General features: G+C 47.0%; 1 protein-coding gene across 4 annotated transcripts in view; it reads left to right on the top strand.

Moving 5' to 3' along the window:
• The first annotated feature begins 3,186 nt into the window (after positions 1-3,186).
• PDGFRA (platelet derived growth factor receptor alpha) overlaps positions 3,187-22,273 on the top strand; it is a 52,609-nt gene continuing 33,522 nt past the window's right edge. Inside the window, exons 1-3 of one of the 4 annotated variants that reach the window (XM_081875679.1) lie at positions 3,187-3,372; positions 20,463-20,523; positions 21,289-21,603. In XM_081875679.1, coding sequence (XP_081731805.1) covers positions 20,466-20,523; positions 21,289-21,603 — 373 coding nt within the window. In that variant the 5' untranslated portion in view covers positions 3,187-3,372; positions 20,463-20,465. Of the gene's footprint in view, positions 3,373-4,253; positions 4,432-6,258; positions 6,310-19,135; positions 19,186-20,462; positions 20,524-21,288; positions 21,604-22,273 lie in introns of those variants that run through there. The other 3 variants (XM_081875680.1, XM_081875678.1, XM_081875681.1) reach the window with 3 other exon arrangements.

The raw sequence follows: 22,273 nt of genomic DNA, 5'->3' as shown, positions 1-22,273 counted from the left end.
GATCTGTCCATCTATGAACTGTAGCATCAGAAGAAGGGACGTGTGATGATGCCCTCTGTCCCGATCTCACTTGCAAACCCTCCGTTTCTCCGGGCTTACAATCCTAACAAAGGCATTATTCAAATCAGGCACCTAATTACAAACAGAATACGCTTTCCTCTTCCCTTCTCCCCCACTCGCTCTTCCCGCCCCTTCCCCCTTATCTTTCTTCCTTTCTTTTCTGTTTTCCAGAGCAGTAGCTCCGTCTTCACATCTGGCCCGGACTATACGTCCTGCAACAAAAGTACCCATTATCAGTTCTCCAGGCTTTTTATCTGCACAGAGAAACCCCAACCCCCGCTTTCCCGCCCTCTCCTCTCCTTCCCTGCGCGCTGACGACGCACGGGCAGATCCAGCGGACTAGGTTAGACTGTAGCAACTTGGATAGAAGCAGACGCAAGCCCACCGACGACAATGAGACTTGATCGGCTTAAATCCAAAGGATTTTACACATCTGGTCGTGTGACCTCCCGACCCCCCACCCCATGCAGGAGGGATATTGCCATAGCTGCCAACTTTTCCCTTTTCTTGCGAGGAATCCTATTCGGAATAAGGGAATTTCCATTTTTTAAAAAAGGGAAACGTTGACAGCTATGGATATTGCCAGTGGAGCATCTTTGCCACTGATCATTGTTATTTACTGTGTGCTGCTTCGCTTCACACTCCTTTTCTATTATTAAACTGCTGATTATTATTTCCCTCCCTTCTCTCCATAGAGCTTAGCTAGGCTTGCAGTCCACAAACCAGGTACACCAAAGCGCTCTTTTTGGAGTCCAAACTCAACCCCCACCCCCGGGGGCCTCTGAAGCAATTGGCTGGTGAGTTCTTGCAACCGGTCAGTTTCGGGAGATTTCTCCCCCCCCCCCCATCTCCCCAATCCATAACATAAACCTGTATTTCCTGTATTAGCTTTTCAGCCATAATCAACTCCGAGAAGTAAATTACACACATAGGATTTTTCTTCCCTGGCGCTGAGCTGCAGATTGCAGAGTGCCGTTCCTCTCCAGGCAATACGGTATCCTGTTAGCATTCCGAACAAGGGGCTGTTCATAGGTTTGCCTCCAATGATTTCCTGAAGGAACATGTGGAAGCAATAGGCCAGGGCTGCGCATTCACCCCAGTTGACGATGCAGTCGTGGAAAGAGAGTCGTGCTAAGGGGGCTGCAGGCAATATGAGCCCAGAGAAACGCAAGCTGGAAACACAACCAGAGAAACAACCAGAGAGGATCCTTGACAGGAGCAGGGAAAGTCTGCCCTGAGAGCAACGCAGCCAGTTCCTCTGCCCCCATCAGGTCCCTTAGAATTGCCCGATCCCTTCAGCCAGCTGCTCCTGATTTCAGCCCCAGAAACAAACACACGGTGGATGGACACGTGTCATGGATGGAGAGCCCGGAGGGGAAATAGCCCTTCCCAACCAATTTATAGCCCGAGCGATCATTTCTCTGGACTATAGTTCTTCTTCCAAGCAGCATCTGGGACCCACCACGGCTCTCCACAGAGAGGATAAGGGGTGGCAGCAACCCGCTCACTATAGAGATAGAGGCAGTGCGTTTTCAAGGATGGCCAGAGAGCAACAGGCAATATCTGGCAACCGAGTGATGAACTGAACTGAGCTGAAAAACCCCTGCAGGAATTTTCCATTGGAAGGAAGGGAGAAAGAGAGCAAAAGCAGTTTGCGGGGGAAAGGAAAAGAGTTTACGCCAGAGGACCCTCGGTTTTTTGGTTGCTGCTGCTGCTGCTGCTGCTTTTTTTCTTTCCAAATTTATTATTCTAACGCGCGCCTTGAAATGGAGATGATCAGCGCTTCCCCGCAGCCTCCACCTCCCCGCGCTCTTTCCTGGAGCTGCACTGCCCCCTTGGCCACCAAAGCGGAACAGCTCCGAAGTTGCAAAAAGCGGCGCGTTCTGATGCTTCATTTCCTACGAGCTAGACGGAAAATAAATATAGCAGCCTGTTCTAACTCCCACGATGATAGCGCCCAGATCTCCTTGTCCCACCAAAATTTCTCTCTCTCTCTCTCTCTCTCTCTCTCTCACACACACACACACACACACACACAACACGCCAAAGTAAGCTCACAGCATCTCTTCCTTATCCAGTCACCAAACTCCAATCTGACCGGGCTATTCTGGCACTCCAGTTCAAAACAGTCTTTCGAGTTACACTTGATGCGCTTCGGATCGTCGTAAAATCACAGAATCGTAGGGTCATCTATAGCCCAACTTCCTGTAATCTTTTGCCCAGGTGAGCCTCGAACCAACGGCCCTTAGCTTAAGAGTCTCATAGCTCTACCAACTGAGCTATTCACAGATCATTGTAGCCCTCCTGCAGTTTCACGCGGAATGTCTTCCCGGATAGAAACTTAACTCCCTGGTTATCTGCCTTGGGAAGAAGAAGACCTTTACATGGTTCTTGTGACTGTGCGCTCAGCAAAATATCACGAAGCAGTAGAATGCCACCATTGTGGAAAAGGGATGGATGGGCATATTCCCTCCCCCCTTCCTCGCCAAACCTCCCATTCTCCTTTTCCCGTTCATTCACAAATACTCCGTAGCAACATGGGCTGCGCTAGCGCTCGCTCCCGGAGCCGCGGTCTGATCAGTCCGCAACAACCCATCTCAGCTTTCCCTCCACACAGGCTGGCTGCAGGGCTGGGGCCAGTCTGTGAAACGACAGTATCATAAATAAACCAGCAAGTCAGGACGACCGCGATTGCGCCTCCATCAACTTACATGGCGAGCGTGAACCCAAGTCTAGGCAGCTGACCGACCCACCGTCCCTGGGACTGTGTGAGGAGCGGAAACTTCTGTTCGTTCATGAAATTGGGACCATTTGGGAAGAAGGGGAAATAAAGTCACCCCCCGTGTCGTGCAAATGTCCCCCTCCCACCCCCAACCTCTACCATATGGTCAAGCTCTCCCCGTCGCCAATACACACACACACAGAGAGAGAGAGAGAGAGAGAGGCACGCACGCACTTCTCCGCCCCCGTCCCAAATGAAGCCCGTAAGCCAGGGCTGACCCCCCTTTCCCGCCCCCCTCCAGCGTAAGAGGCGGGCAGAGGAGCTCAGGCGCCCAACAAACCAGGGAGGCTCTTATTATGAAGGAGCGCGGGGGGGGGGGCCTTCATTTCCTGACAGCTATTTACTTGAAGCAAATGATTAGTTTGGGCAGGATGGTCTCTAGCATTGAATCAATTACAGGACTCTGTTTCTGAGGCCATCAGAGAAAGGGAAATAGCAGGAGGGAGACTGGGACCTTACTTGGGGGAAAAAACAAAAACAAAGTTTTCGTTCTCCTCGTACTATTTTTTATGGATTATTAACACAAGAAGGTAAGGGAAGGGATTTCTTCCTTCTCTCTCTCTCTCTTTCTCTCTTTTTCCTTCGGGACGTTTTCGAGGTCGGATTCTAGCAAACGGAGAGCTCGGTGTGTCTGGGTGGGATAAGAAAGCGCCTTGGGGACACAGGCGCGGTAGGAGGGAGACTTTGCCAAGCGATTTTATGTGCGCAGAAGTAAAGTAACCGAGCCCCCTCCCCGTCGATCAAGTAGGGAACTGAATCCCAAAAGCGCAGCCTTCTCCTGAAACAACGGTGAGCAGCAGGAAAGTTTTGGGATTTGATGGCAGCTTGTCGCAAAGAGAGGGGGGCGGTGGTGGAAACGGAGCTTTCGCCTCCTGCCAAGGTGAGACGCTCTCTTTCTTCCTGGCGCGGAGCGAGAAAGAGGCAGAGCTCTGGAGCAGAGGGGAAGATGGAGAGGTGGGGAATCTCCGAGGACCGGGTCTGGGGATGAGCTGGATGGGACGCTGGGGGAAGATACAGGAGAGGACAGAGAAACGCCTCGGTTCGGAGAAGCAAACACCTCAATTCGGAGTCAAGCTCCAATTCGGATTCCTGCCCGTAAGGCAAGTGTCCCCAGCCAGTAGCCAAGGGATCTCTTCTCCGCGATCGGGTGTTGCTCTCCGAGGAGCTGTGAACTCGGGTCTGAAGGGAGGCTGCGGCGCTGGCGGAAAGAAAAAAACCTCTGCCTGCTTCTTGGCAGCGTTAATGACAACCAGATTCGGCGGAGCGCGCAGGGGCCACCGCGCCGCATTCCTGCAGCTGGGCTGGGAGGAGGGACTGGGGAAGGGGGGCAGCAGCAGAAGGGGGGGCTCCTGGAAGGGAGGGGAAAGAGGGGCGCGAGTGTGTGTGTGTGTGCGCGCGCGCGCCTGCCCCAAACTGGAGTGAAGCCCCTTTTGAGTGTATGCGCGTTTAAACAGCGGGGATAATCTGCAGATGAATCACGGAGCAGGAAGAGGACTGGGGAGCTAGCCATGCAGCTTCGGCTTCTCCCTCCTGCCTGTGTTCAGCAGATGAAGGGAGGTCGGGGGACAGCTTAGAGCCTGTTGCGGAAGGTAAGAGGCAAGAAACCGTGGCAGTCCTAAAATCCAGGTCTCTCTCACTCTCTCTTCTCTCTTTCCAATAACTACTAGAACTCTTCGTTCCTTGCGCTTTCCTTTCCCTCTAAACCGAAGCCCCTCCGAATCTGGTGATCCCAGTCTACCAGACCCAGGGGGAGATTCCGCCCCCCGTCCCTGTTTATCTGCCCTCTTAATTCGAAGAGCGCCCAGTGGCACTCTAAACGTGGCCAGAATATCCTTTCCAAAGCAGATACTTTCGCCCTTTGGGGTGACTGGCTGCCGCTACACCCCCTCCCTGCCCTCTCCTCCGCGTCCCTAAAGACGCGCATTTACTTCGACCCATCCTAGCCTTGCGCGCAAGCTGGACCCGAGGAACCAGGCGCGAGGAAGAGGAAACTTTTGGTTCGGGGACTGCAGACGCTGCTTATGGAAAACCCGACGGGGCTGTTTGTCTGGCGCTGCCAACGCTGCAAGGCGAGCCGAGTCGCCTTGGAAAAAAGTTCTTGGGCGGGCGCACCAGGAAATGGCTCTCTCCTCGCTCGCTTGCTCAACGTTTTCTTTGGACCGGGATCGTCCATCCAGCAGCTCGTGGGCGATCCAAAGAACACGGCCGGCCGGGACAACCCACTGGAGAGGACAGAAACGGATCTGGGACTGGGCGGGGGTGGCGGAGGGGGAGCACGCAACCCCCAAAGCGGGAGTTTACTCTGGATTAGCCTCCACAAACACACTCCTGCGGAGAGGTTTTTTCTTCCTTGCTTGCTTTGAGAGAAAAAAAAAGTCCCTGAAGTCCTTTGCAACTCCGCTTCAGATCGCTTTGGCTCCCAAAGGGCCACAGAACTGGGATGTATCTCTCTTCGGAGCCTAAGAATTTGTCTTCTTCATTTGTCTCCATTTGTCTTCTCCGTTTCTATGGACATTTCATCCCCCTCCCCTAAAATGGTGAAGCGACTTGGAGGACCTTAACGAAGCGGACTACCCTGACTCTCTCTTTTTGCCTCGTTTCTTGAGGGGCGGACCTGGAGTTCCACTTGCAGCACCTTTTCCGCGGCACTTTGTTCCGAGGTGAGACACCATTTGTGAAATCTGGAGTTTCCCGGAGAAGGCAACCAAAGCTCAGCACCCGCGCGCCCTTCTGCCAGCTCCCCCTATTTTCCCCATCACAGCCCCGTCTAACTGGAATCGCCTCCATAGGCCACCGTTGATTCGAGAGGCTTTTATTCTGAGATTTGTTTATTTTTGCTTCCTGATGCTTTGACCGAGGGGACTTTTGGCAGACGCGGGTCTATTCTTGCCTACCTATACTAAAGGGCTGCATCACAAGGATTTAACTAATTTTCATCTACAGAAAGGGTGCCATCCCAAAACCCACACAAATCAACTCTGAAACACCGCTTGAATCTACTCCACACAAAGAATCCGGAGCAGGAGCCGGGAGTCCCTTTCATCTTCGACAGTCACTACGGCCCGGATCTCCCTGAAACCTGGAGGGATCCTTTTCACTAGGTGATCTGATAGCAAATCCTCCAAGAAGACCATAACCCCTCACGGGAGGGGGGGCACAGAATAATAGGCTCCCCTTTCGCTTCACCCCGCCCCCCAATTTTTGTTTCTTGAATTTGGTCCAGACAATCCTATTGTTTTCTCGCAGGGAAGGAGTAAAAGCGTAAGGGTGATCTTCTCTTCTTAGTCTAAGCTTTTCTTTCTGTGCTCTCTTTCCTCATTCACTCTTCTTTTTTAAACGAGAGCCCCGATGGGAAGTCCTTGGTCTCTGCGAGGAAACAGATCCTCGAGCCATTTAAGCCGCAGCGCTGCTTTCTTCTAAGGCTTCCTTCAATGGACTTTCGAGGCCAGCGACTCCGGCTTAACAAGGTGTGTGGACAGAGACCCACCAAGTCCTGGCGGGCATTAAACGGGCAGGCTGTGAAAAGCGTGTGGACGTAAGCAGTCTCCAAGCTAAACAATGAGACAAGGTCTTTTTACAATGCGCATTTATCTTGGATTGGAAGCTAGCTCGCGCCGCTTATTCTGGAAAGGATCCCTTAAGTGGAGTCAGGCTGGCTGATGCCTGACTTTTCCCCTTTGCTCCATGGGTTTATCGAATATGGGTGAAGTCCGAGAGCACATTCACACGTGCATGGTCATCTTCTGATCGCACGCGTTGGTGACTCGCAGTTGAACGTGTGAACAGACCGGGGCTGCAAAGCATGGCTTTTGAAGCGGCATATCTTTATGGTCTGTGTTGTCTCATTCACACATGCAGTTCTGTCTTTTGTAAGCGAGGAAACGGACGCAAACCAGCGTCCAGATGTTGTTGTTCTTCAGCGACCATCTCAAAATCTAGGCCTCATGCTAAGACATGTCAGAGTGCATAGCAAGGAGATGGGGGAGCAGGCAACTGGATTTTTTTGACGTGGTTAGAATGTCCCTTCATAAGTTACGTTTTGCCCTGGTAATCTTATTGCTAACACGTGAAAGGCGCTCCTGGTAGCAAATCGAAGTTCTTGCGCGCTGCCAGATATTCGGGATTCGAACCCGCGCCTGAGTTTCCTTCCTTGCCCAGAAGGCCACAATGGCTCTGGAGTCTATGTCTCAATATTGCCGCTTTTAAAAACACGGAGAAAAGAAAGAGGCGTCTGTTATGTGCTGGCTTTAGGAAGGGGGGTGGTGGTGGCTTTTAAAATACATGGGACTCCTCAGGAGAAGAGGGGAGAGAGGGCGGGGCGGAGGAGCCTAGGAAGACTCCAGCTTGCAAACTTCGCTTTGTTTTGCTTTCCCAGGCAAGGCCTTGGTGATTCCTATACGGATGGAAAACAGCGGTCTCCAAATCGCTGACTGGGGCTGGGGCTGGCGAGAAGTCATGAATGCGGTTTGCTGCTCGGCTACAGAATCACATTCTCCCTCCCTCTAAAACTGTCGAGTCCGCAGGTCGCCCCCCCCCCCCGCAAAGACTTCGCGCGATAAAGTTGAGCAAGGGTGGGAGGGAAGACAACTAGCGAGGAGTCACGTACCCCTGATCTTGACGCGCGACGTGCACTGCAAGGGGTTGGGCTAGATGACCCTGGCTCCCTTCCACCGTTACAATTCTATAATTCCGTGATCTGCCAAGAAGAGTACGGGGTGGTGAATTCATTAATTACAGGGAAATGGCAAAGTCCATGATCAGCACCACACCAGGAGTTTGGGGGTGGGGGGAGGCGGGGGATATGAAAGAGAGAAGAAGAAAATTTAGAATTTAAGACCAGGCACTAAAAACGCTGGACACGTGTGTGTGTGTGTTTGTGTGTGTGTGGAGAGAGAGAGAGAAGTAGTGGAGCAATCGCTCAGATTTCTTGAATGCTGCTGTGTTGACTGTGTGATGTGGCGGGGTGGGTCGGCTTGGACCGTGCCAGATCTTCTGATTTCCCAAGGGAAGAGGCAGCAGTAAATTATAGCCGCGAGGTCAGATTGGTCCTCTGCGCCGTTTTGCAACAACGCACAGCAGCAGCGAGGCGTTGAGGTTGGCGGTGCTCTGCTGCCCCCCAGCGATTGTTTTGGCGAATTGCGAGCGCCTTGTGCCAGAGAGTGAGGGGGATGTGGACAAGGAGACCCCATTCATCGCTAGTAGTGAATCTGCTTTTGAGCACTCTCCCTTCCTCACATTATAAGGAACTTCCTGCGGGGACGCACGACGGACTGAATGGAAAGCCCTCTTGCTTACAAGATATGTGGGGACCCTCAGCTGCTGCTATTCTAACTCCCGGGCTTTTCTGGCCACGCTGCAAGTAGTACCCTACAATGAGCGAAGCCTTAAGATCCATTCATTCACCTAATAGTTGAGCATGATTTAAATTTGGAGGGTCCTGCGTTGGTTGCTGCCCTTGGTTTCAGAGAAACTTGATCTTGTAGCCAGGAGTTTGGAACAGATGGCTCTTCCAGTGCCCTAATTCAACATGTATACATTATTATAATTTGTTATCCCTCTCTCTAATTTTGAACTCATTGTCCCTGAAATGAAGCTGAAATGGAGTATCTGAGAAACAAATGGGAGTTGTTTGTATGCTTGGGGGAGCTTGGAATGTTTGCAGAAGTACAAAAACCCCAACCTTAACAAACAAACAAACAAACAAACACAATACCACAAAGTGGACAAAGAATACCTCTGAACATGTGCAGAGTATATTTCTTTTGACATTGGAGTGGTCACAGGTCCACAAACAGTCCCAGGTTTTCAGAGCAGGGAATGTGGCGTCTCAACCCAGACATCTTTTGCTTTAAATATTAAGAACTAGGAGAATACCCTGCCCCTAAAAAGAAATCCAATTTACTACTTCTTATAGATTCCGCTTACTCTGGTTGAATCAAATTTTGACCCTAGAGAAGTCAATGTGGGCACTGTTGTTTTTGCGTAAAGTGAGAATAACAAGAGCAATAAATCCTACTTCAAGCGGTTTCTAGCGCAGTGGTGAATTCATATGATGTACCGTATTTCTTTCAACAGAGTTGATAGTTATCTCCCACTTGGACTACTGCAATGTGCTCTACGTGGGGCTACCTTTGAAGGTGACTCGGAAACTACAACTAATCCAGAATGCGGCAGCTAGACTGGTGACTGGGGGCGGCCGCCGAGACCACATAACACCAGTCTTGAAAGACCTACATTGGCTCCCAGTATGTTTCCGAGCACAATTCAAAGTGCTGGTGTTGACCTTTAAAGCCCTAAACGGCCTCGGCCCAGTATACCTGAAGGAGCATCTGCACCCCCATCGTTCTGCCCGGACGCTGAGGTCCAGCGCCGAGGGCCTTCTGGCGGTTCCCTCATTGTGAGAAGCAAAGCTACAGGGAACCAGGCAGAGGGCCTTCTCGGTAGTGGCGCCCGCCCTGTGGAACGCCCTCCCATCAGATGTCAAAGCGATAAATAACTACCTGACATTCAGAAGACATCTTAAGGCAGCCCTGTTCAGGGAAGTTTTTAATCTGTGATATTTTAGTGTATTTTTGGTTTCTATGGAAGCCGCCCAGAGTGGCTGGGGAAACCCAGCCAGATGGGCGGGGTACAAATAAATTATTATTATTATTATTATTATTATTATTATTATTATTATTATATCTGCAGTCAATTTTGAGAGTGTGTGGATATGTGATTCTGGTTTTGTGAGTGGACCATTCTAAAGACATGGTGGGTCAGACTATAAGAAGTTCTGAAAGATCTCAAATGTGGTTCTCCAATGAGCTGGACAGAATGGTTGGGGGGAAGAGAGTCTAAGTCTAAACATATTCTCATGACCATTTCTTCCATGTTGAGTATAAGCAGATGTTTTTGAATTGTTCTGCATGTTCTAATCATCCTGCCTGTGTCTGCTCCAAGTCATTTCCAGGGGAACAGCCCAAATCTTTCTGGTTAAACTTTTTTTGGGGGTGAGGATATTTTCCAGGTTGTGTTGTGTGGCCAGATTCCGAAGTCAAGTTGTGTGGATTTAGCTAGTCAAAGCAATTGCTGTGACAACCTGCCTGACATTCATTGAGCAAATTAGCCTGAATGAGGAAAACCTTTTAAAATGTGGTTGTGCAAATTTATCATTAGACCCTGAACCCTGTGATTTTCAGTTTGCAGAATCTGACGGAAATCAATATATTGCCACTTAAAAAATACAATTCCACCACAAGTGACTGACACACACACGAAAATGGACTGAAGATAATGCAGGAAAAGTTTGAACCCAGTTTAGATAGCCTGGAGTTCACTTTTCAAGTATTCTGAACAGAACTTCATTTATAGATAATAAAAATCACTCAGTTGAGAAGTAATGTTGAAGTCCCACCTCTCCTGCTAGATCTGTTGTGGCTCCTTGAGTACAGACCTCATGGCTTGACCTTGTGACTTTCCGTTGACCCTAATAAAGGCATCATGTTACTGCTACTACCTCTGAGATCAGTAAGGTGTGATGAATATTAAGCTGGTGTCTAGAAATAATGATTTTTAAAGGCATTGAGACTCCAAGTGACTAGCTCAGTTGGTTAGAGCGTGCTGCTGATAATTCTAAGGCTCATGCAAGACACCTGCATATTCCTGTGTTGCAGGAGACTAGATGATCCTCAGGATCCCTTCCGACTCTGTAATTCTATGATCTCCTTTTCTTATGGGGTTGCTGTTACATGGCTACTAAGAAATGAGGTGGCTTGCCACAAAGCACCAAGCAAAAATCCATTTGTGTGTGTGTGTTTGTGTGACATTGTGGGTTTTACTCAACTTTAAGGATTCCATGTGTTGAACTGAGAGAGACTGGCTCTCCCCAGTTCAGAGTGGATTGTGACTCCAGAATTCTTTTGCTTCACCATATAGCTAGCAAAACAGCAACAGTTTGCTTGCTTAAGCCACCTGGAACTGCTCACCAAACTTATTCTGTTTCTGGCATGTTGTACCTGTGCTTCTGGCGCTCTTTGACTGGAAGGTGTGTATGAAATGTGCAATGGATAAGGGGAACTGATGCTCTTGCCTCAACACTGGGTTAGCTTACAATACAGTGGTACCTTGGGCTACAGACGCTTCAGGTTACAGACTCCGCTAACCCAGAAATAGTACCTCAGGTTAAGAACTTTGCTTCAGGATGAGAACAGAAATTGTGCTCCGGCAGCGTGGCGGCAGCAGGAGGCCCCATTAGCTAAAGTGGTGCCTCAGGTTAAGAACAGTTTCAGAACGAATTAAGTTCTTAACCCGGGGTACCAGTGTACTGGAAAAGCTTTATACTGCACAATGAGCATAGAATTCATTTTATATTTTTGTAACCCACTCCTAGGCATGTTTACTACTCCTGAATTCAGCGGGGTACATATTATTGTATTTTATTTTATTTTATTTACATTGATACCTCACCTTTCCTTCAAGGAGCTCAAGGTGGTGTTTGTGGTTCTCTCCCGACCCATTTTATCCTCTCAACAACCCTGTGAGGTAGGCTGGACTGAGAGACAGCGACTGGCCCAAGGCCACCCAGTGAAGTTCATGGCTAAGTGGCAACTTCGAACCCCTGTCTCGCAGGTCCCAGTCCATCTCTCTAACTTCTGTAGCAAAAGGGTGGATGGCAGCCTTAAGTATCCTTCAGCTGCTTTAAGGGTCAAAAGGATTCCTTAATGGTTGGTTTACATATGCTTCACATTCTCTTTCCTTACTGTGTAAGTAGCAAGAAATCCTGGATGCCCTGACATTAGCGACCTACAGCTTGGAGTTTATGTTCAGAGAATCTGAAACCGTTTTGAGTTAACACTCCTGTGTTACACCAGTGAGGCACACATACCATCCTAGAATCTCACTCAAGCAAAAGGCAACAGATGTTATCATGCTAGGATCCAGCAATCCTTTACTGACATAACATATTAATGTCAAAAGGAAGTCTAGATGCCAAGATAGGAGAGTCGTAAGTGCACATATTTGGGCTTCTTTAGCAGAAAGGGTGGGATAGAATTAGAGTTAGTTTATAGTAGTAGTAGTAGTAGTAGTAATTTATTTATATGCTGGCCATCTGATTGGGTTGCCCCAGCCACTCTGGGCAGCTTCCAGCAAATTAAAAACATTAAGTACAGTAAAACACCAAACATTAAAAACTTCCCTATACAGGGCTGCCTTCAGATGTCTTCTAAAAGTTGTATCATCACTTATTTCTTTGACATCTGATGGGAGGGTGTTCCACAGGGCGGGTGCCACTACCAAGAAGGCCCTCTTCCTGGTTCCCTGTAACTTCACTTCTCAGTGAGGGAACCACCAGAACGCCCTCGCAGCTGGACCTCAGTGACCGGGCTGAACGATGGGGGTGGAGACGCTCCTTCAGGTATACTGGGCTGAGGCCATTTAGGGCTTTAAAGGTTAGCACCAACACTTTGAATTGTGCTCGGAAACGTACATGGTAGTAGTATTTTTACATTGGTAGGGAAACAAAGGAGCAGTTCACACATGCATATTCATCACTCATGGACTTCTGCTCAAGCACGGGCATAACTCCCCCCCCATCAAGTAAATACCGTATTTTTTGCTCTATAAGACTCACTTTTTCCCTCCTAAAAAGTAAGGGGAAATGTGTGTGCGTCTTATGGAATGAATGCAGGCTGCGCAGCTATCCCAGAAGCCAGAACAGCAAGAGGGACTGCTGCTTTCACTGCGCAGCGATCCCTCTTGCTGTTCTGGCTTCTGAGATTCAGAATATCTTTTTTTCTTGTTTTCCTCCTACAAAAACTAGGTGCGTCTTGTGGTCTGGTGCATTTTATAGAGCGAAAAATATGTTAAATAAAAATAACTGAGCAACTGCATTGAAGATAACTCGGTTCTGCCTCACCCCAGCATAAAGCCTGTCCCCCTAAAATAAATCATGGCTATGCCCATCACTTCACGTAACAATTTGCATGTGCCAATGACCCATCACAGATTAGGTACAGCAGACAGCATCTTTTTATCACAGGTTAGCTGAAACTTAAAACTTGTTCACCCTTTAGTAGGTGAACAAGACTTCTCACAACCACAGGTTGATATTTCACTCCAGCCAGTGACACTTATCCAAAAATAAGAGACCACACTTAGAACGAGTAGATTACATGGTAGCTTGTCACTCCAGAATGCCAACCCTTTTGGGGTGCTGATCCAGAAGGCTCCCCATATTCTCACTTAATCAATAGTTTGCTGCTTTTCTGTGTTACAATGATAACAGCAACACAGGACTGCGAATGCATATATGTTTAGTTAGAGATTTTTTTAAAAGGTGGCGGAACCCTCCACCACATGAAGTTTCAACTTGGGCCAATACAAAGCTCACTGGCATTTTCAAACTACACCAAGCATAGGTAAAGGGACCCCTGACCATTAGGTCCAGTCGTGACCAACTCTGGGGTTGCGGCGCTCATCTCGCTTTACTGGCCGAGGGAGCCGGCGTACAGCTTCCGGGTCATGTGGCCAGCATGACTAAGCTGCTTCTGGTGAACCAGAGCAGCGCACGGAAATGTCGTTTACCTTCCTGCCGGAGTGGTACCTATTTATCTACTTGCACTTTGACGTGCTTTCAAACTGCTAGGTTGGCAGGAGCAGGGACCGAGCAACGGGAGCTCACCCTGTCGCGGGGATTCGAACCGCCGACCTTCTGATCGGCAAGCCCTAGGTTCAGTGGTTTAACCCACAGCGCCACCCTATGTCAAGCATACTTTACCACAAATGGGAGGCTGGCGCTCAATAGTAGACCTGTAACTTAAATGGCCCCGGGTCACATGTGCCTCACTCAATGTATTTGATGCAAGGTTGCAGCAAGGTGGTGTTCCTTCCATGGGAGCAGCAAACTAGGGAGGCATTAGGAAAAGACCCTTCTCGTCTTTCTTCTCCTCTGCTCTTTCAGCATTTCCTTGGCTGGGAAACAGTCCAGGAAATGAAATACTTGCAGTGGGTAATGGGCCAAAAGGGGGAGGCGATATCCATCAAACCAAGGAGGAATCGACATTTTTGGAAAGCAATCTTGGATACGGGCCTTGGATGGAGAATTTGATCCTGTAACTCATTCAGGTTTTACGCCTGTGAATTCATCATCTTTAAAATGGATCTAGGAAGCCAATTTTTTTATTGCCTGCTCCTCTCTCCCCTGGAGTCACTGAAAGCTGCAGAATCTCCTGCTATTCCTTGCACTGGGAATTTCTGCTTTCGGTAGAACTTTGCTAGGAAAAAAGCCAGCAATCGTGAAAACTTGCAGGTGGCCCCATGAACATGTTTCAGTGAAGCTTGCAAAATATAAAGCTTTCTTCAAAATGTGTTTCTTTTTATTGGGCTTCCTTGAGGCTTTCTTGGAAAAGTGCAACATTTCTTTGGGGAGACTATAGGCTGATTAGCATCTGATGACCCTCAAGGAGGTTTTCAATCCTTGCAAATGTTGGACAACCTTGCGATTATGTAACTGGTTCCTTACCTGGTTCTAATAATGCTTGGGCAGTTTCTAGGACTATGGGGTCATGGCATTTAGCAAAAGCAGAGCAGAAATACATATTTTTTTTTCCCATTTGAAAATCAAGGTTTTCCAGCAGATGTTATTTAGGTAATCTGGATTCACTCCAAAATTGATCTGTCGCCTCTGAGGCTAAAGTTCGCATCAGTCAAAAGTAATAGAACGTTGCTGTATCAGCGTGAATCAACAGTGCCGCCAACTGGCCTGTTGGAGTAATGCAGCCAATTTACACCACAGGAGCGTCATAGCAGAGATCAACGGTGTTTTAGGAGGAGGAAAGATGGGTGTTCCATTCGCTCTTCTAAAGCTGGTCCCCTGACTACTGTTTATCCATCACTCACACTTTAACATGCCATTGCTTGAGAGCGGCGGACAAAATTTTTTAAACTGGCTATTTTATGGCAATACAGTGAAAGACTGTACTTTAGAAGCAAACACCTAAGAACTTGTGCAGCCCACTCGTATGCATGGTTACTTACAGGTAAGCCCCATTCTGTTCAATGTGGCTTCCTCCCAAGCATGTTTGCGTAAGATTTTGCAGCGATAGGCAGCAATTTTATGCACATTTTTGCTCGGAAATACCATGACGCAAGCAGTTTACTTGTATTTTGTATTTTTTAATAAACATGAATACAATTGAGCTGTTACTTTGCTTCCCTTCTGAGGAACTGCAGAATGGATGGCTTGGTGTTGTTTATTTTAATGCCCACTTACCAGTGTTTTAGAGGGACTTGGGTGGTGCTGTGGGTTAAACCACAGAGCCTAGGACTTGCTGATCAGAAGGTCAGCGGTTCGAATCCCCACGATGGGGTGAGCTCCCATTGCTCGGTCCCTGCTCCTGCCAACCTAGCAGTTTGAAAGCACGTCCAAGTGCAAGTAGATAAATAGGTACCGCTCCGGCGGGAAGGTAAACAGTGTTTCTGGTTCGCCAGAAGCGGCTTAGTCATGCTGGCCACATGACCCGGAAGCTGTATGCCGACTCCCTCGGCCAATAAAGCGAGATGAGCGCTGTAACCCCAGAGTCGGCCATGACTGGACCTAATGGTCAGGGGTTCCTTTACCTTTACTAGTGTTTTTGGTCTTAACTTTTCTAACAAAGAAGGGAGTAGCTCAAATTTCCATTTGCTCTACAAACCAACATGCCAACATCTTTTCTCTCTCTGCCCGCCCCCCCCCCCCGTATTTTCCAATTTGATCATCATTGTGGAGCAGCTCTCTACCCGGCCCCAAGCTGAATCAGAGCAAACAACAACCTGGGGAACCCAGAATTTGCTCCAATTGAGTGCTAGAGAGTGCATTTACACTGAGAAACCTCCAGGTCAAAAACAAAGCAAAAATTCTTGGACACAGAGCTTTAAATGTGAACCTATGTCAGGAAAGAACAGGGCAAAAGTGTGGATAAGCCCTGAATCCTGATGTGGTTTATTTTAAACATGAAAACTTTATCGTAGAATGTTTCTAAGCACACTGATCTGGAATATTTTTCACTGAACTCACTGCATTTTCTTTCTCTGTAAATAGATGGGAGTTGGTTGCAAGAAATAGACAGCAGAGGCAGCTTGAAGCACGAGAGGTTAGCTAATCAGAGAAGATTATGGGATATTTTTTTTCAAAAAAGATGTATGTACTGTGGATTCTTTATCTAGGAAAAATACAGGCTAGAACTGTGATTTAAAAAAAAAAGATGAGGGGAGAAGAAGGCTGGAAGGGAAGACGACTTTGATGTCCAAGAGCCTCTTATCAGAGGGAGGCACTTTACATAAACACATGGCCATTATTGCTAATTGAAAAACCAAGGCAGATGACTTGTTTCTGCAGGAATGCCATCTGCTGAATTTCTGGAGTTGTTGTGCATGTTCTGGTCATCTGTCAGTCCTGGTGGGGGAATGCAGGCCGCTGCTCATCCCTCTACTTACAGAAGGGCAGCCAGATTGAGATTTCAGTGGTCAGTAAATCACTCCTTTGGTTTTTCCTTGGTATTGGTTTAATGCTCCTCCCTGATATGCTGTTGCAGTCCCTATGCATGTCACAAGTACAGTCTGTACACTGGTACCTCGGGTTACATACGCTTCAGGTTACATACGCTTCAGGTTACAGACTCCGCTAACCCTGAAATAGTACCTCGGGTTAAAAACTTTGCTTCAGGATGAGAACAGAAATCGTGCTCTGGCGGCACAGCGGCAGCAGGAAGCCCCATTAGCTAAAGTGGTCTTCAGGTTAAGAACAGTTTCAGGTTAAGAACGGACCTCCGGAACGAATTAAGTTCTTAACCAGAGGTACCACTGTATTTAGGAACATAGGGAGCTACCTTATACAGAGCCAGACAACTGGCCCATCTAGCACAATATTGTCAACTCTGACTGACAGAGGTTTTCCAAGGTTTCAGACAGGAGCTTTTCCTACCCCTATCTGGAAATGTCAGGATTAAGCATGCAAGGCCAATTCTGTACCATGGAGCTCTGGTTCTGCCCCAAGGAAGGACCTTATTCATAGAATCATAGAATCTTAAAGGTGGAAGGTTTCCTGAGTATCATCTAGTCCAACCCTCTGCAATGCAGGAATATGCACCTGTCCCATGTGGGGATCAAGCCTGCAACTTTGGTGTTATCAGCACCATGCTCTAACCAGCTGTGCTATCCAGGCTCTAAGCCGATGGCACCCAGTATTCTCAAGTGGTCTCCCATCCAAGTACTAACCAGGCCTGACCCTGCTTAGCTTCCAAGATCTGATGGGATGAGGCGTGTTCAGGATTGTATAGCTGTAAGCTATTTATTTTCTATCATATATGGAAAAGGAGTTTTGGTTGAAGCTGCTTAAAGCTAATTCCCTTTTTCTACAGATGGCGACAAATAATAGTTTAGCAGGGATGGATAAGAATGCGACTGGCAGTCCTATGGATGATGTTTCGGGAGCACCTATGCTTGTATCGTACCTTTGTCCAGTAGAAGAGGTGGATGCTATAAACGGCAGAATCCTAAATATCTTTATTAAGTCTTTTGAGTAAAGATGCTTAGGGTCATGCTGTAAATTTGTGTTGATAGAACCCACTTCTTCAGCTGGGCAAAGGTAAGACATAAGATAACATCTGGTATGAAAGCAGCACGTGCTGCCACTTGTATTGAACTGTGCATGTTGTGTAAGGAAACAGGTACCGAGTTGTCATTTATAAGACAATATTTCTTGGCCTGTTGAGGTCTTGCTGCTATATTGTTTCAGGATCATCTGTTATGTGAGTTGATCTAGCACAGTGCATCACAGACTGTGGCCAGGATCCCAAAAGCTACTTTTGTACACTCAGGACCATGTGCAGTGGAGTGTTTTGCCATATGGGTGTGTGTGTTTTGTGTGTGTGTGTGTGTGTGTGTGTGTGTGTGTGTGTGTGTGAAATTGCCGTTTAACCCTACCCTTAAACTGCTATTCAGAATAGCTGTGTGGGTTTCATGGTGACTGCATTTGCAAGTTTATATCAACACTGATGCAGAATAACCAGTGTGCTACAGAGTACTTTTTTTAAAAAAAAAAAAGAGGGGGGGGGGGGGAGAAACTGCATTTTAGGGCCTGGTCCACCAGCAACACCACTTACAACACACTACAGCAGGGGTCAGCAAACTTTTTCAGCAGGGGGCCGGTCCACTGTCCCTCAGACCTTCTGGAGGGCCGGACTATATTTTGGAAAAAATTGAACGAATTCCTATGCCCCACAAATAACCCAGAGATGCATTTTAAATAAAAGGACACATTCTACTCATGTAAAATCACGCTGATTCCCAGACCATCTGCGGGCTGGATTTAGAAGGTGATTGGGCCGGATCTGGCCCCTGGGCCTTAGTTTGCCAACCCATGCACTACAGATACCGCCACTGCAACCATGACAGCATTTATGCCTGTGCGTTTGTTAAAAACTACCTCAATTTAAAACAAAAAAACAAAAAACATGTAATAGCCAGCCCTGTGTGTGTTTGTATGCAATTTGGAGCAGCGCATGGGGAGGAAAGGTTTAACCCCCTTATTCCCGCTGAAATTCTGACAAAAATCAAAATGGGATTATGTGAAGTGTTTTGAGCACTCTAAATACAAAGAACCTCAGCATTGGCAATGCAAATATTTTTAGACTTGGGAACATTTTTCAGTGACGCTGATTAAGGCTGGTGTCAAATATGAAATCTCCCATGCTGTCAACTGTCAAACATGACATGCCATTTCATGTCATCTATTCAATGCTGTCGGTAAATATACTAAAATGAAATATCTTTGGATACCAAATAAAGTGCATCAAATAGTCAGGAAGTAACTGGTGCATGCCTGACATTAGAATTTGTAAAGGACTGTTTGGGGGAACAGATATACCGGGTCTACCTAGTCCATTATTGACTACTCTAATCTGCAGTAACTCTCCAAGGTCTTGGGCAGAGGTCTTTGATGTCACCTGCTGCCTCACCCTTTTAGCCAGAGATCCCAGGGACTGAACACGGGACCTCCTGAATGCAAAACTACAAGAAATTATAATTTCCTCATAAAATGCAAAAATGTTTCTGATCACGTTTGTTTCAGCCACAGACAATTGCACGCTGACATGTATTTTGTGTATGCAACTTAGCACAGATTGAGACCAGCTTGCTAAGGCAGACAGTACCTGCTGAATGTTCCTAATGACCTCACCCATGTTTTCTTTGTAGAGCCTTCACCAAATCACACCGTCAGCCAGACCCACCTAATCCCAGAGTCAGTTCCAAGACTTCCATTGGGTTCAAAGGCAATTTCACTTGAAAAGAGAGTTTGGTGTTTGCCTTTTAGATAGGAGCAGGTGGGCAGCTTGATTACCCAAGACTGTAAATTACACATGGCACATAGAGAAAAAGCTTGTTAGTTGTTGTGCTTGAGAGATTAGCCATTGATTTACAGCCATTCGCTCTGCCAAACTTAAAAGAGAATGCAATGATAGTAATAATGGATTGCTTGTCTTGCTCTTCAAGAAACAAAATACAATATGAACACGGACCCAGTCTTATATCCCTTTTAGTGTATAGCAAGAGAGTTTCGTCATACATTTAGAATCTAGGTTTTAGATGATCAAGGATATTTATTTTACAAGAAAAATACATGCCATATATTTATATAAAATGGAAATCCTGACATACTAAAAGCCCAGCAAAGTATGATAACCATTTCCCCCCTCACTCTCAGTGGAGTGATGTGTATCCTGATCTTCTGCATATTTACCTTTGGAGTATGTTCATTGTACTAACTCCCCAGATATGTGTACAGAGGATTGCAGCCTTGCTTGTTGCGAATGGTGAAGATCTTTGAAATCTGTGTATTCAGCACTGAACAGAGATGGGTCAAAGCGGAGCCTGTGTTTCTCTGGGGCTGTTTTCATAAGAAATTCCTGCAGCTTGAGGATAATGTTTTCAATGAGCCAAAGGAATTTGGAGAAGAGCATAACTAAATGGATGCGGTCTTTGGAATAGGCTAATCAAGATCAGGCTTTCCATTCCTGCTCTCTTCCTCCCAATACTGGTGCTTTTGAGAATTGCATGTGGCATTTACTACTCTATCCTCAAGATCTTGCTTCAAACATTGAATGTAAGAGACCGAAAATTTGCAAGTTCCACTTGGCATATTTTTGAAGATATCGTGTCTGGTTTCAGTAGTTGGAGAAAGAGATGGGGGGCAAAATTTGCAGCAAGGTTCGAAAGCATGCTCTTAAATACATCCAAGATTTAAGACTGCAGCCTAATGCACACTGGCAAGTCCCACCGATGTCTGCAGAATTTCTGAGAAAATTTGAAAGGGATTGTGCCGTGTGCATTTGTTGTGGGTATCTTTTTTCAGTTCGCAATAAACAGAAATGCATGTGCTAATCTGCCAAATGGTACCCCTGGTGAATTTAACATGGATTTGAATGTAGCAGACCAAAATTGGTACTTCCAGGACTATTTGTCATTTTTGACAGTACAGAATGATTAATGCCATCACTGCACATTTCCAAGGTGCTAATGTGCATTGCAGATGTAGCGTTGTCATTTCCTATACCCTCACTAACTAATCATGCCTTGCCTTTGTTTCCTGTTCTTGTTTCAGTTGATGATCGCCATGGGTCCTTCCCGAAGAACAATTCTGATTGTGGGCTACTTCTTGACAGGTAACTACAGTTGAAATTATTTGTCAAGCTCAATATTCTTCAGCAGAGAGCTGATAGTTAAATCAAAATAATCTAAGCCTAGACCCAAAGACAAAAATAAACAGCTGAACTACTTGGAATCTCTTTTTTTCCCCACTGGCCTGGGCTGAAGAGGTATCATCAGAAAGCTTGGAGAAAGGAGATGCTAATAGCATGAGTTTGGTCTATATAGAAGACCAACAAAATTGCCTGATTTGTGCAAGGACTTCCACTTGCACAATGAAACAACTTCTCCTTCTCCTTCTCCTTCTCCTTCTCCTTCTCCTTCTCCTTCTCCTTCTCCTTCTCCTTCTCCTTCTCCTTCTCCTTCTCCTCCTCCTCCTCCTCCTCCTCCTTCCTCAGTGCACCCACAAATCTGTTCTGGGGGTTCCTCCAATTCTCTTTAGCAGAGTGGTCAGGGAGAGGAAAGGAAGGGGAAGTTCTGCTGTACAAGCAGAAGTCCTTGCATGAAAGGGATGGCTTCATTGGATATGTGTGTGGCTTCATAAAAAAGGATCGTACAGAAACAATCACCTTAAAACGAGTCAACCGTGCTTGAAATACGGTCTCTTCCTGGCCCCCAGCTGGGTTCCCCATCTCTGGTGTTCTGGTATTCTGAACTAAAGATGTAGCCTGCTGTACTAAAGTGAGTGCTCCATGTCCCGCAGAACTATGGTCCTCCCCCCAATAGAAAGGGCCATTGTTCAGAAATTTCAATGTGAAAATGTTATACTTTTATTTTCACAGGGCCATGGCTAGCCTCTTGCCAGTCTTTGCTTCCAACTATTCTGCCAAACAATGATGAAATGGTTGTGCAGCTGAATTCCCCCTTCACCCTGAAATGTTCTGGAGACAGTGAAGTCAGCTGGGAACATCCAATACCTGATGGCAACCATACCATTGACCTCAAAAGCGAGGAGAACAACAGCGGCCTGTTTGTGACCGTCCTTGATGTGGCAAATGCTTCTGCTTCTCACACTGGATTGTACACTTGCTACTACAATCATTCTCAAGAGGAAGATGGTGAGGTGGAGGGGAAGGACATCTATGTCTTTGTGCCAGGTGAGTTGATACCTTTCACTGTATCTATGATAAAGCCTCCATGATAGTGAAACCTCTTTGACAGAGAAGGTTGTGGAGCAACTGAACATTACGATGCTGGTCCTTTCTGTTGATCAAAACACACAGTTTTAGAAGCTGTATATAAATCCAGTTCAGAGCCTTTCCTCTGTTTAGATTTTCAAACCTCACCTGGCCACAGGTCACAGTCAAAGAGCATGCCACTAACCAAATGGAGATGAATTTTGTGGAATTAGCCCAAATTTGACTCGTTGCAATGGAAAGTAACTTCACACTGTTCTAACATTAGGGAACGCTTTCCATATCAACTTTTCTGCTGGCCATTCCTGCATGCAAATTCCTGTGTGTACAGTGGTACCTCGGGTTACAGGCGCTTCAGGTTACAGACGCTTCAGGTTACAGACTCTGCTAACCCAGAAATAGTACCTCGGGTTAAGAACTTTGCTTCAGGATGAGAACAGAAATCACGTGGCGGCAGTGTGGCGGCAGCCGGAGGCTAAAGTGGTACCTCAGGTTAAGAACAGTTTCAGGTTAAGAACGGACCTGTGGAACAAATTCAGTTCTTAACCACTGTCCTGCAAAAGGAACTGAACAATGCTCAGTTTGCAGGTCCCAGAATCTGCTATGCTTCATTTGTACCCAACAGAATACC

The sequence above is a fragment of the Podarcis erhardii genome, assembly GCF_964252035.2.
Source record: "Podarcis erhardii genome assembly, chromosome: 9".
NCBI lineage: Eukaryota > Metazoa > Chordata > Lepidosauria > Squamata > Lacertidae > Podarcis > Podarcis erhardii.
Note: the sequence above shows the minus strand (reverse complement) of the source record. Positions and strands in the feature narration are given on the sequence as shown.